At 39.6% G+C, this 15,990-nt stretch overlaps 1 protein-coding gene across 1 annotated transcript in view; it reads right to left on the bottom strand.

The window, feature by feature from the left end:
• DCC (DCC netrin 1 receptor) overlaps positions 1-15,990 on the bottom strand; it is a 1,018,850-nt gene that overhangs the window by 154,295 nt on the left and 848,565 nt on the right. Inside the window, exon 15 of the mRNA XM_025198166.1 lies at positions 14,278-14,472. Within this exon, the coding sequence (XP_025053951.1) occupies positions 14,278-14,472 (195 nt within the window). The remainder of the gene's footprint in view (positions 1-14,277; positions 14,473-15,990) is intronic.

The raw sequence follows: 15,990 nt of genomic DNA, 5'->3' as shown, positions 1-15,990 counted from the left end.
CCTAATGAAACCGTGCTGGTTGCCCTTGAGCATCATCCCCGATGCCGGCCCATCACAGATGTGCTCCTTGATGATCTTCTCAAAGAGTTTCCCCAGGATTGAGGTAAGACTGACGGGCCTATAGTTGCCCAGGTCCTCCCTCCTCCCTTTTTTAAAGATGGGGACCACATTGGCTATCTTCCAATCATCTGGCACCTGGCCCGTGCACCATGAGTGCTCATAAAGCCGTGCCAAGGGCCCTGCAATAACCCCTGCTAGCTCCCTCAACACCCTGGGGTGGAGAGCATCTGGACCTGCTGATTCATCTACACATGCCCCATGTTTTTGAGGTCTTCATAGACCAGGATTAAAGTAGGATTTAAATGGACCTTTTGAGCTGACCCTAGAGGGATTTTCACTGTCTGTGTACCAGTGGCGCTGTGTCCAGAATGGCAGAGGTGGGAAAGAAATGAAGGTAAATTGAGCTACATAAAATGTGGACTGAATGGAGGCATTTTGCATTCATTTCTCAAAAGAAGGAAGGAAAATGAGCAGTCCCTGGAGTTTTTAAATGCCTTTACGTTGTGTTGTGCTTTAATTTGATCTTTGCAAGAAACAGCGGAGCTGCATAAAATGTAACATGTTTTTGTTTGATTTCCTCTGCTCTATTTTGTATTAAAAATGCAAAGGGAAGAAAAACAACCGAAAACTATAATAAAAAGCATTTTTGTTCCCTTTCATGTCTTTGTTAGAAACCACAGCTGTCATATGCAGAGATTAAACAAAACGAAGAGCCCGCTTTCTCGCTTGCTCTCTCTTTGCAGTAAACCAAAATAATTATTTGCTTCATTTATGCATGTGGGTCAAATTTAATCTAATCTGCAGTTAAAGGGAAGGTGAATTTGATGAAGTTCTTGATATTCTTTTTGGTTTGTTCATTAAAACGTAACTTCAGATCTTAAGTGTTTTGTCTGCTTTTCTCCTTATTTATAACGGTCTGTTTTCTCCTTGATTTTATTTATCAAGTAATGTAGTGATCTACAACGTTTAACTTTTGACACACACAGCACTACCAGGTAGGTATGAGGAGTAACTACACACATAGCTATAAAACTTTATGTGTCTCATGAGGGGCCTCTTACCGAGCTACCTACATAGGCCACTCCAAAAGGATGCAACAGTGGCAAGTGAAGGGAGAAAGCCATGGGTTCACTATTGGCATTCAATCAGAGGCTCCAACATCCTTTTTAATTGACTTATAGCTGTAAGTGGTGCCCTGAATCTTATATTAGAACCTTAACTATTAATATCACATTCAATGAGACCAATTAGGCTTTTTCTCAGCCTAAATGCACTTATGCTACCATAACACAACCCCTATTTGCAGATTCCAGCTTAAATTAATAAAAAGTTAGAAAATGCCCAAATGTTCTTGAATTGTTTTATTCACATATAATAGATGATTCATGCGAAGGAATCTCAAATTCTCTTTTCACCATTTATTCTTTATCTTTGTTACCTTCAGGGCTTCTTTTGGCTGAAAAAATGAAAACTAGCAAAGTGGACTTTCACTTTGTTTTTCCTATGAGTTTCACCTTTGTCTCCTCATAGTTACTGCAACTCTGCTTTTCAACCTCTGCAGGGGAACTAAATCCATTAAGCAGTCACTTATGGAGTGACGGTCTAGCTAGCTATAACCTCCGGATAGGACAGGGTTAGCAAGGGTAATTTTAACACAGTATATGGAATGCATAAAACAAAGATGCCAAGTAGGACTGAAACACTTCTCTCTGGGCACATCTACACATTCACTAATGCACCCTAATTACTGCACATTGAGTTTAGTACTTCCTTTCTTAAAGAAGTACTAACTGAATGTGCAGTAACTAGCGTCATTACATAGTAGTGATGGCGCATGGTTTTTTTGTGATGCTTACTGTGCATTAGCCTAATAACACAGCACACTAGGTTATTAGCATGGTTTTCTTACAGCCACACTACTGCACAGTGTTATTAGGCTAATGCACAGTAAGCATCTTGTACAGATACACCCTCTGTGAATTTTGAAGATTTTCTGCATATTATTCATAGGTTAGCCCTGATTTCCAAACTCTACATTAATCTAAAATGGGTAACTTCAGATTTCAGTCCCACATGGCCACTAACAGTCTACAGGCACAAGGCAGGGCAGAGTAGCACCTTAGGTCCCCTCGACACATGCAGGTAAGAACATGATGGGATGTAATGCATGATCCACACAATCATGCCTCCTGCCATGCCAAACATGATGGGATCATGCATTAGATCCCATCGTCCCTAAGGTCCTACAGCTGAGAACACTTCAACTGAGGGGCTCCCAATCATGGGAGCAACCCATGCACCTCCAAGGCTAGGAGGTTATGGCTACCACCATCCCCCAGCCTTGGGAGTGCATGAAACCCCTGGGATTGGGGGACTGCAACTGCCATGATCCCCCAGCTCCGAAGGGTTTCACATATCCCTCAGCCTAGGAGACCATGGCAGCTGTGATCCCCCACTTCCGGGGGTTTCATGCACCCCCAAGCCTGGGAGATTGCAGCTGTCACAATCTCCTAGTCACAGGGAACTCCCAAGGCAGCCATGCCCCCTCCCTCCCCTACATCAGCTGCTGTGACCCAAATTCAACAGCTGCTACTGAGACGTTGCTACACATGCAAATTAAAGCTCAACAGCAAACAGCTATTAAGTCAGTACACATTTTTGAGGTCTAACTTTATAGCTGGTTGGAGTTTTTCATGGCATGATAGCTACTTTGCATATGTAGCTAGTTTTAAAGTAACAGCACAATTAAGCAGTTAATGGCATGATACCTGTAATGTGTAGAGGGGGCCTTGGAGACTAATTGGTTTAGACAGGAATGAGCTTTCATAGGTAACAGCCTACTTCACTGGATGCTCAGAATGGACTTGCAGAAAGTGGAGTTTTTAAATAGAAGAGAACTTAAATACAAAGGGAAGGACAGTGCTGAGAGAAAGGAAGGTGGTTTGAATAAGTCAATGGGCAATTAACCCATTGAGGGACACAAAAAGCTAGTCCTGATAATGGGATCCAGAATCTCTATTGAGACCATACTCAACACAATCTATACACTCTGTATACATCATTGATGACCGAGAACTCCTCCTGGAAAATGACAACCATCTCAAGGCAGCCTTGGGGAACAAGCCTATCCTGACTTATAGGCAATGCCCCAATCTCCAACAATATCTCTCCAGCAACAGATAACCAAATTTCAAATCTCACCAAGCTATCAGGCCTTGCCACAGACACAGATGCCAGCTGTGCCCCCTCATCAACACAGATCACATCATACAGGATCAAACAATACAGATTATAGCATTTGATGCTCATTCACCTACACCTCTACCAATGTCATATATGCAATCACCTGTTTACAGTGCCTTTCTGCTGTCTATCTATGCAGGAAAAATGGGGAGATCCCTATGTGAAAGGGATATTCCCCCCGGATATTCCATCACTGACCTCAAAGCAGCTGTTCTTAAACAACAAAACTTTAAAAACCAACCTGAATGCAAAACCACAGAACAAGAAATCATCCACAGCCTGGATTGTGTTAAGTATGGTTAACTCACCTTCGTGTCTCTTAGTACTGTCCCTGCCTCTGTATTTAAATTCTCTTTTATTTAGAACATCTACTTTCTGCAAGTCCATTCCTAGCATCTAATAAATTTAGGCTGTTGCCTATGAAATCTCATACCTCTCTGAGCCAGTTATTCACTAAGGTGCTACCCTGCTCTGCCTTCAGCCTCACTTCACACTAACCTAACTACTTGCCTCTCTCTAAAGATTTACAGTGCACCAGCTCAGCTTTCACAGAGACTGACAGGAGTGGAGTCTCTTTTCTACCCATCGTCCCAGGAGCAACAAAGAGCTTAGGTGTTCTAGAAAATGGAAACTCCCACTTCTATGAAGCATTTAAATATCCCTGACAAGATTGCAAAATCAGGGTTTATCTATATGTATAATGAGAATGGCACATAAATTAACAGGCAAAAATAGAAGACCTTATCGTGGAGAGTTTAAAATGGGAGAAAAATAATATAAACAATCTTCAGGTAAAGTATTTGTGTTGGTCCTTATGAACTTTGATTCCACCGGCAGCCAAACAGAACCAATGGGTCAAAGTAAAATAGACATGAAGATCATATCAGGATGTGTGCTCCAGTTCTTCAAGCACAGCCCCTCATCTGGTTACAGATAAACTCAGGTATTAATATCATATTCAATGAGACCAATTTGTGTTTTTTATAAGAGCTTGGACAAACAGTTTATTTGTTATGCTTTGTTCTCAGCTCATAAATTGGCAAAGGGAAGAGCATTCTAAATAATGGAGTTAACGTTCCTCTGATTTACTGAAATACACTGAACTCACTCTGTTTGTTGCATATTTGGCTATTCAAGGGTTTCAGATGCCCGAGCCATAGTGAGTTCTATGGAAATATGTATGACTCTTGTACACAAATGTCAGGACATTTTACAATATCTTGTTCTCATGGAATGTCCCAATGCAGCAAGGCCAGCTCCAGAGAGTGGCTTTGGCATCCCGGGGGGGGGGGCAGATTTGCACCACTTTCTCTGGTCTCCCAAGGGTATTGATTCATACGTGCCTGCCACATCTTTGTTGTTGGTATGCACTCTGGGAGGCTGCTTCCAGAAAACTAGAATGTGGTCTTGGGTACTCGGCACCATTCAGCCCAATCTGCTTGTGCTCGCTTGCCTTCTAGCACAGTCCATTGCTGTAGGCTCTATCAGCTCAGATCATGGTTCCAAGCCTTGTTTGCTTTAAGGGCATTAATTGTGGTCTTCTACCTCTACAACAGCCATGCCCATGACTTGCTGCCACCAGTTTCCGTCATTAAGGCAATTTGGCCCCTTGGGTCCTAGTCCCTTTCATCACAGCCATGCCCTTCTCAGCCTCAGCCTCTATCTCTCTAAGCTCCTGGCAAAACTGTGACCTCAACCCTGGTCCAAGGGCTGGTTTATACCCCTCTGAAGTGCCTCCCCTCCTGGTCATATGATCTCCAGCCAGCCCATCACAGTGGATTTCATCCTGGTCCTCTTACTGTACACGTACTACTTGACTACTACTGTGCATCTGGCCTGCAGTAGTCACTTTGGGTGCACTTTACTGTGTAAGCACTTTAAGTAAGCACTTTACTGTTGCTTACTGTTTGGCAAGTAGTTCAGCTCCCACTGCCCCCCTGATTGCAACTTTGCTATGCTATCCTTAACATCTCTTAGTAATAGGGGTTATGGGCACCTGTTACAGTATCATTATGAGCATGAGGGAACCAGGCAGCACTGAATAGTTAACTCTCATTTCTGACCAGCCCAGGAGTTAAGCCTCCATCTTCCATTTGTTACATTTCCAAACAATCATGATTTTCCCCTGCTACTTCTAATAATTGGAGAGAAGTTCCCATAAAACACATCCTTTAATCTTTTTTTCCCCCCTGATATATTGATACTGTTTCCTATCACTAACACTGTTATTTTTTTCATAATCTCCTCTCCAGGCCCCCATCTATCTCATAATGTACTGAGATTTTAAGTTCCTTATGGCAGGGTCTGTCATTTTATTCTGTGCTTACAGCACAAATGAGGTCTTTGTCCCTGAGTAGGACTCTTGGGTGCTACAGTAAAAACTTCCATGCAGATGATTATGGCATATGCATTGTCCCATTGTCAGACAGTTTATTTTTGGCCAATGCTCACATGTTTAGCAAAGAGAGGTAGTTAGTCATGTTAGTCTGAAGTCAAGCAGAAAGCAAAGCAGGGTCTCTGAGAATGCATACAAATGTTCTCTACACCCTGTCTATGATCATGGGGCTTACTTTAAAGAGTAGCATGTATATCCATTCATCAGTGTCCAGCACTGTGTCGGGAACCTGGTATAAACAACTGTGGGTGGAGAGAGGAGCAGGAAGGATTGGATGGGGAACTCGCAGGTCCACAGCAGGGACTGATGGGCCCATGGGGGAGGTGGTTCCAGGGTGGGGGGATCAGGGGATAGAAATAGCTCAGACAGGATTAGGGGGTAGGATAGGAAGAGCATAGCCCTGGGGCTGGGGGAAGGGTCTAGGTTTTCCCAGCCTCAGGGCTCTGCTCTGAACCTGTCTGGACATACACTGGATTGGGTTAACTTATCCCTGATCTAAGTTAGTTCACCTACTCAGGTGAACCAAGTTAGATTGGGCCCACCCTTTTTGGCCTGATTTAAACTCCCCAAGCACCTGCACAGATGGGCATTTAGATTAACCTAACCCTTGTTAGACTGATCTGAAATGTAATTTCTGCACATACCCTAAGGTGTTACCTTGCCCTACTGCCTGCCTGGCATATTTAGTAAGACATGAATGCTTCTTTCTGTTTTAGTTTTAACTTTTTATTTCATGAATAAGGTTTAATGCAAAATTCCATGGAAATGAGCCCAGCCTGTACATTACAAGGTTTAATGCCTTCTGAGTTGGATCAGTAAAGATATCATTATATCTTATGTGTAAAAGATTAGGATGGGCATATGTGAAATTTCCAGTACCCTACATCTGTTAAAACACCCATTAATCTAATCAGGCAATAAACTCCCTATTTATAATCATAAGCAAGAGGGGGAAGACACAATGAAAATGGACCTCCTTGTTAGATTTTTAGAATTATTCATTTGAGGATCAGTCAACCACCGATTTCTTTGACACAGAAAAGGCTCAGTGAGAGTAGTGGATGATTGCCCCTGAAATTTATGAGACTGACACAAGTATCTTTCAAACACCACAGAAAAAAAATACAACAAATTCTTCACTGACAAACCTGAAGTCTTTCTGAATTTTTATATTCAGCTCTGCCCAAGGAGAACAGTATGACCACCCTGTTTAATTTAGTCTGGTGCTCAAGTGTTACCATCACATAGTCTTGCTCAAGAACACTTGAAAGAGAGATATGAACTGCTTTTATGAAAGACTAAGTGTTGTCCTTTATGCTTCTTAAATGATTTATTCAATATTCAAGCACTAGTACTTGGACAACTGTTCTAGCAGCACCAGTTAGGGGCTGATTAGTAATTAAGAAAGTTTTTGTTGCATAAAAAAGTGAATGAAGTGCCTTGGATGAGGTACATCTGAATGTAAGAGACAAAGGGGAATTTCAAGGAATGATGTAATAAAATAGATGCCTATGTACCACCAGACATCAAAGAAAATAAATTAAAGTACTTGGGAAACATACTGAAATAACCCATTCTAGGAGCATGAATATCTTTGTCTTCATAACGGCTGGTCCATGTGAGAGGTTTCTGAGTCAGCTATTCCTTCTAGATAGTGAGTTAATGGGCCAGATATTAAATATCTTTAGAGATTTCTAAAGAGTCTAGGCACCTCACTCCTATGGATATCAATCTGGACCTAAATGTCATTAAAAATCTGGTACTAAGTCTTTAGCTCAAATAATATTCTCTCATGTATTTAGTGCTGAAGGTCTCAGGTCTCTTGCCAGCACAAGTGAGGATGGCTATATTAACGTGTTCCACAGCATTACAATATTAGAAGAGGACACTGGATAAAGAAACAAAGGGTGGGTATAATGGAACAAGAAAGGAGAACACCTTGTAAAATTCCTTCAAACCTTTTGCATACATATTGCTAATACTATACTCAGTTTGTTTGTTTTGGGGGGTTCTTTTGTCTTTGTTTTTTAACCAGATGTTTTTAACCAGAAGCTCCCCAGATTCAACGGAAATTGCCATCTGTCAACAAGAACATCTATTTCACTGAGTGGCTACATTACATTTCCAGGGTATTTAGCTCTTGGGCAGACATATCACTGCCCTGCCCCAGGGTTCGAAAACTAGAACTTCTCATGTGCCAGAGGAAAATCCCAGGAACACTGCGTGGGGGCTGGGGACTCTGAATCTTTCCAGTGTAACTGGCCCCAGGACGAAGCAGTCAGGACTCCAGGTGAGATTCTAGCAGTGCATGGCAAAAAACTGTCAAATTGAGGATGAAACATTTTGGGTGCAAGGTACAATGGTTTGGATGAAACTTTCATAGATTTAGATTTTATTAAACAGTTGATATTTAAACAGCTAGTTTTCAAACATCCCTCGATTTTACTAAGCAGTAGATGTGGAGCAGGAGATTGAAACTGCCTAGAAGTTTATGTTGCAGGGCCTTCTTACATAGTAATTTTGTGTGGGTCCTGGAGATCTTAACCCCTGAATTATCTGGGCATGAACACCTTAAAATGGTGTTAAGCACTCGCTATGCATCTCAGAGTGATACCACTCTCTGATCTGCACTACCTAGCTCCTATTCCATTAAGGTGTGGCCACTCCCTACAAATGTGCCTCCTAACTTGAAGTCCTCTAGTATCCCAGGATCTGTTACACTCCCTCCCATACAGCAGGGGTAGATGACTGCCCTGGCTCACCAGCCCTCTGGAGGCATCTTCTAGTCCTGCCCCTACTCACCAGGCCTCTTCTGGCAAGTCAGAGCTGTGCAACATTTGTACAGCTCATAGCATCAGGTTTAAAAAGGCCCTAACACTGATCAACATTTGTGTGGCTCATGGCATAAGGTATAATCAGACACTTATAATTTCTCCTTGAAACGATTTAGCTCACAGAAATGTAGATGAGGCAATCAAAGGTACAAAACTAGGCAAATTACCACTTAGTTCCGCCATTAATACAAATAATTATGCTACCAGAATTTTACATCCTACACAATACCTACCTATCCCTAACTGCTACTACTCAGTTACTGCAGGAAAGCTATTTTTTCTTCATTCTGTCTTTCAAAAGCAAGGCACATATTCCATTCTGGGGCATGTTGTATTCAAGAAAATACATTATGTTGTCTTACAGGACTGATAGCAAAATATGTGTTACATTGTGAATTCATTGTGATAAACCTAGTATCTTTGATGGCCTAATTTATACCAGAGTATAAATTATAAATGGACCCCATTTCAACCTTTTCTCTGTGAGCCTGTTGTATTTTATACACCCTTATTCTATTCTGTTCTGTACTGGGTTTTAAGCTATCTTCATCACTCTACCTTCCAGCAAGGCTTTAAGTTATGGGTTTTTTTGCTACCATGTTACTCATCTAGCCCAAGGTTACACTAATTTGCACCATCAGACAGATGGTTCACTTATGTCATGTTTGCATTTGGCCCTGTTGCTTCATTTTCCAAATGTGCACTGCACCTACAGCTCCTACTAGTTTTAGCTGGAACTGCTGATGCTCAACACCTCTACAAATATATGTGCCTTGATGGTGCAGGTCTTGCTTTTGTATTAACAATCCCTCTCTTGCTTCCAAGCTCTTCTGTATTCTCTCCAAATAATAGGATATTCATCCTATGCTATCCCAGTTCACCAAGGCACTGAATTTTTTTTCACTCAGTATACTCTCCATAGCCACTTCCATGAGGCTCACAGAAGCAAACTTAGAATTTATAGAAATAGCATTACAGTATCCCCAAATATGGATGTAGGTTATTATTAGGTACCCATGTTTGAAAGCACTGGCTGTAGATACGAGTCAACATGGATTTGTGAAATCATGTCAGACAAATCTGATTGCTCTGTAATGAAAAAATCTACTGCTCCAGAATCCAAATTATAACCAATTAAATATTTAGCATATTTCAACATAACCCACAAAGCATAAACAAACAGAAACAAGCTCTATGGTGCATTTCAATCTTAAGAGGTCAAATAAGGGCTAAGTTTGAGGTCTGGAACAAACACAGATTCTCAGTGGAGCCAGCTTTGTGAAGTAAGGTAATATCTTTTATTGGGCTAGTTTGTAGATTTGAGAGAGACAGGAGTTCAACTTTTTGGGCTTCAGAAGGGTGCTTGAACCCTGAACATTTGTATCCCAAAATACAAACTGATTTAATATAAGTGGGGGCAAACTCAGGGAGGGGTGGGCCATATTGGTGCACTTGCATTCCCCTTTGGTTCCTGGTCCACCCAAAATTTAAAATTAACTGCCTAGTAGTGGCAGCACGTCAAGCAGGCAGCATTTTAAGGCACGCATTTGACTTCATAGCTCATTATAATCTTCTTGATCCCTTCTAAATTCTTCAATCCACCGGTGTTAATGACCCTCTCTTTTTTAATAGTCTTGATGTTCCACCAATCAAGCCATCCTTTGTTCTGCAGTTCTGCTGTCTGCTAGCTGCTCCTGGTAACGAAGCTCCTCTCTCATAGTCTTGCAGATTGTTTTTAACTTATTCCAATGAAGTTATATTTGTTTTTGCTTCCAGCTTAAACTGAATAATATAACCCTAGTATTAGTAAAGCTTCTATTTTATTTTTAACTGCAAAAAATGTGTGTTGACGCACCTCCACATCTGTACGCTCCTCTTTCAAAATTCTAGATCCATCCATGAATACTTTATCCCACAAATCTTGCTGCTCTCAGATCCCTGAACTTTCATGGTAATGATGCAGTATAAGATTCTTTGCTACTTATGTCATAGATGGAGTATAACTGAGATGGGGAGACTTTTCCACCCTGATACTGAACAACATTGGAAGCCAGGCAGTTTGCAAAGGCTATTGGGATTGAAAAGGGTAAGAGGAAGTGTTTCTTAGAGCACAACTGGAAAGTCTGTGAAGATTTACTATTAATTTTAGGTGCTGGAATTTATCATTGTATGGTATACTGTGCATGATAGAAGAGGTATACATATGGAAGGGCATTTTGGAACAGTTGAAATAAGCCCATCCCACATGCAGGAATTTTTTTTCCCATTTCTTTCGCTGAACATAGTTTGATTCATATCCTCTTGAAAACAATACTTCTGTTAGGAAAAGAACCCTGTCTAATTATTTTGTAGTAATTAGCTTATAATTGTTGCTAATAGAGCTCAGTGAATAATGGAAGAAGGGTTGCCGTCTATTGTAGTTCTTAAAAACATTATCTGTGCTCTTGGTTTTATCCCCAGGTGGCTTATTTTCACTGGAGATTTGAGAAACTAAACTGAAGTAGCCAAATTATTCAGAAAAGGTGATTTTCAAACTTGCACAGGTGATCATTCACATAACTGATTTTAAAACAGCCAAACGTTGCTTACCAGATGCCTGTGTCCTTAGCCACATCTGCACGTGACTTCATCTGTAACTATAGTGCCACTACTCACACTTTGAATGTCTGTAATCAAACCCCATCACATGCAGTCAAAAAGATACTTGTCTAATACATTTGAATAGTGAAAAACTTTTCTGAAATCTTAATCCGGAGGCTTCTCAACAAGCAATAAAAATGAGGCTAAATTTAGTGAATAAATAATTTCTAACTAAATATTTAGTCAGCTCTAAATAGTTCCCTGACATTTTGGTAGAATTCTTAGCATCATTTCTGGAGCTAAAATATGCTATTGAAGTAGCCCATCTGACTTGTTGGATTTACTGTATACATACCGTATGTTGGCATAGGCAAGAGTCAAACCTGACTTGTGCTTGCCACACAGCCCATTTACTTGCTGAGCCAAAAAGACTCGTTCCATAAATAAGCTAAGCTTGAACTATATTATTACAACACTTTTATATTCTGAAAGTTTCTTTTTACATATCTTGTACTTGGCTACAGCATTTATCAGTCATAAGAGGGTATATAATCCACTTCTTCATTGGTCAATTAACAGTTAGGGAAAACAATAAAGCCCAGTTATGAAGACATTTCAGCAACTGCTAGTAAAAATAGCTTTAGTAACAGCTGTTCATTAAAAAGTTTAAAGAATTTAGTTCCATAACCATCTTCTCCTGAGACCCTGCTAGAGTTCAAAGAGAATATTGACCTGTGTAACTTTGCTAATATGATTTCTTTCTCTAATACCTCCAGGATCAGTGGCAGTAAGAGTTCAATTTAATGTCATTGAAGATATGGAAGAGTGCAAAGTGATTAAATTTAGAAGAATATAAATCCCTTTTGGAAGCTAAAAAATATGATTATTAGTTATTAGATCTGTACATTAATTAGTAATAACTTTAATTCTTATATTCTACTAACCTTCTTTGATGACCCATTCAAACCACAGTCCATTTTCCATAATAACTTAAACTGTGCACAAAACATTTTGAAGTCACTCTTTTTCTATGTAACCTTTTGAGTCTTCGGACTTTGATCGCATGCCCTATATGTAGCTTTTTGCAAGTACTTTCATCAGCAGAATTTCAAGAAACTTTGAATACCATAAATTTAAGCACTAGGGGACATATTAAGCTCTTTCAGTGATGTTCATCTAACTTACTGGCTCTTTTACCAAAATGGTTCTGAGAATGGGAAAATGGCAATAACATGCAGCACTTTATATTTTGTGTGTGACTACTGAAGGCTTTTAATCCTTCATCGTAGAGAGATGATACACAAGTTGATACACTTTTCTATATATTGTGTGTTTTCAGAATTGCTGTGTTTTTATTTTATTAATATACACACACAAATCTTGTGTGTGTGTGTGTGTGTGTGTGTGTGTGTGTGTATGTATGTGTGTGCACATGTGTGCATGTGTGCATGCATTTGCAAATTAACCAGGCCAATTAATTAAAAACAAAATGTTTATCTAGCATGGTAAAATGTGTGGTAAAACAACAGTAACTACCTTCTTCAGAGTCCTTATTTCTATCTACTCTAAAGTTTCCCCTAAGAAAAGTCAAGTGTTGGATGATGTGCAGTGTTGGTGAATGCTAACAGCAAACAAGTAAATTTAGTAATTTGAGAAGGGGTCTAGAAAGCAGCAAGTTGTATGCTTCACACTCCGGGATTCCCTGTTTAACATCTACACAGTGGAATTGGGATAGCAATTATGAATATCTAGACCAAACAGAGGCTTCATTAATGCTTGTATAATATTTGGACACATTTAGAACATGATGGACAAATGTTCAATACGACAATATCCTTGAAAGAAAGCGCTATAGGAAAAAAACCTCAATGTGACTAATTGCACTTCTTAACTTTTTCAAACTCTGAACCACTCTCCTAGTGTAAGGCACCAATCCTTCATCCCCAAAATATTCAGTTCCGTGTGCGCTGTGCAAGGCATCTAGATGAATTGCCATAGACAATGTGCAATGAATAATGGATATCCCCAGACACCATTTTGACAGACACAAAATATGAGTTTTGTGATTGCCATTACATTTAAACACTGGGGCCACCGGTTATTCCCTGGGGTCACCTCAGGGAATAAAATTACTAAGTTCTCTGTAAAGTGGGGAGCTATATCCAGTGAGCAAAGTACTGATTAGTACTTAGAGGTGGAGGTTTAATAACGTCTGCTGCTTGACATAGCCACTTAATTAAGAAAACCTGGCCCTGCCTAATGAAGATATCATTTTCTGGATATGATCAGTGTAGAAAAAAAATGTAAACCAATCAGTGACTCAAATAAATAAATGCATGATCTGCAGTTTAATGGGTAAATTAGATGTTCTAAACTCTGCAGTAAAAACGCTTTTATATCCTCTTTTGCCCAATGCTGTTATCATTTTCTCTCATTGTTTTATAAAGGCCAGGAACCGCATGAATTAGCAATAACTTTGTGCACAGTAAGAGTGAGTGTATGTGCTCATTAAAGCTGGCTTGAGATGAAGTAAGAACTACATTCACAGACTATCATTTTCAAAGTTATTAAAATGAAATTCCACCTGTATTATAAGTGCAACCATACTCTGGTATCAGGTTTATAAAGCTTCCTTTGACATCCATGCTTCAAAACAACACCTTTACAATCTGCTCACAGAAACATAACTGAGGCCAAGCCAAGACTGAGACTTGGGTAGCTTCCAGTGAGGCAACCTGAATATTAAACGTTGTGTGAATTGGCACAAGCCATGTTATGGCAAAAAGTGTGTCTTTATTCCATTTGCATCTTGTGTAGACATGCCTGAGATAGATTTAGGCTCAACATTGGCTGTAAAACCTGCCAAGGCTTCTGAATAAATAATCAGGCAGCTATTCTGGGCTGAGTCCCACGATGCTACAGCCATGTTTGTCAGAACTGGAGCCAGCTAGTTTAAAGCTATCCTGGGTAAGTTTAGATGAGCTGCAGTCGCACCTCTGGCTGGCCGTTAAATGCACTTTTAGTGGTTTCATGTTTCATATGTAGACAGAATATTAGTGATTCTATGATAGACTTCAAAAATGCCCCGAAACTATAACAATCCAAAAAGGACTTGTGTCCTTAAAAATCCCTAAGGAACCACAACAACAAACCCAAAATACCTACCCAAATTTTCAATGGAATAATAACGCTGTTTGCTGTCCACTCGCACTGTCTCAGCATACGGGCTGCCCACTCCATAGCCAATGATGTATCCACGTACAACAATGTTTGGGTTCAGTGGCGGAGTCCAACTCATGACGATACTGTTTATCAATGGCCTGACATGAAGAGAGCTTGGCTGATCAGGAACCTGAGATTCTAGGATTCAAAGAAAAGATGGGTTAATAATTTGCTCACTGAATTTTACCATTCACAAAGGCAGAGGTTCCATTAAGTCCTTCATCATACGAAAATAACCAGACACCCTGCTGTTACATGCATAGTCTACACACAATTTCACTTTTAAACATTGCTTTTTTTAACTGTACTCTTTATCAACAAGAATGTTTTGAAGCATCTTAAAAAAAAAGGAAAATCCCCACATTCTTTCAACTTGAGCATCTGAGTTCAAAAAGTTTGGAATTAGACAGGAAAGTGGGAAATGAAATTATTTACAACTCATAAAACGTTTCCCACAGGAAAGCTTTTGGCTTCTTTGGTTTATTTGCAAGTTGAATAATGCAATGGCAATTGACTGGATGATTGATTGTGGGTCTGTGGATTAACTACAGCATTTAACAAACTGGTCAACTTTGTTAATGGTATAATAGCATTTCCTAGCAATGACCTCTCTCTTGCCCATGAAAAATGTAACGGTAATTATGAACAAGCAAGCTTTAGTTATCTTGGACCTGTTAGTCTTGGCTTGGAGGCTGCTTTGAATAATACAAGAAATTAAAATAAAATAACAGAATGACATCTTTTATTTACAGGTTCTCTCAAGGCATATTCATTTTTTTATGTAAGACTTAATGACTTGATGCCTAATCAACCGACATTGTCTCCTGTCAATCCACTTTAATTTAAAAGAATAGATGAATAAAATGTCTTTGGTTGGAGTTTGCCTGTTAGCTACCATATCACAAGTCACTTTAGAAGAGCAGCACAGCATCTTGTCTTTTTGAGAGCAGAAAGAGACAAGCTACTATTTTCCCCCAATAAAGAGGCTTGTAATATAATAGGTAGTCACTGGTGGGTGGAAAGTGGAAGTAACACAAAATGCTGATGTAAACGCCAACAAAAGACATTTTGAGATTGTGAAGCATTCCCACTATAAACCTTGGAAAAGGCGATAAAAAAATTAATACTTTTCAGTTTGACTGTTATATATGGTACAATGGTGTCCTTCATATTTTATGTGCTTTGAAATTACTCTGTTGAACACATTTAAAGAATTCTGGAGATCTGTTGAATCTACAGGAAGGTCTGATTAGTATATTACCTGCCGTTATACTTAGCCACTTTTGAAACTCCTTTGAATTTAATACTTTTAGAGTTGCTACACATCTATACTTAAATAATGAAGGAAATGCATTGAAGAGTAGCTACTTATAAAAGATAACTCAGGTTATACCAGTAAATACAATTGCCTTTCATCTCCCTCCCACTTCCATAATTTGTTTCAAGGTGGAACATAGTTACTTGCATGACTGTCTTTGAAGAGTGAGTTTTAAAGAAAAATTTAAAAAAACCCTATTTCTTACACGAATTAAAGATATTAGTGCCTTGATATAGGACATTACAGAATGAGGCGATAGTAGAATTCCTTGCATATGCTAGAAGTGGTAATACTCTAGGGAGCCAGTAAAATTAAAGCATTCAGAAATTGATTTCAAG

The sequence above is a fragment of the Alligator sinensis genome, unplaced genomic scaffold, assembly GCF_000455745.1.
Source record: "Alligator sinensis unplaced genomic scaffold, ASM45574v1 scaffold701_1, whole genome shotgun sequence".
Taxonomy (NCBI): domain Eukaryota; kingdom Metazoa; phylum Chordata; order Crocodylia; family Alligatoridae; genus Alligator; species Alligator sinensis.
This window is presented reverse-complemented; position numbering and strand designations above follow the sequence as displayed.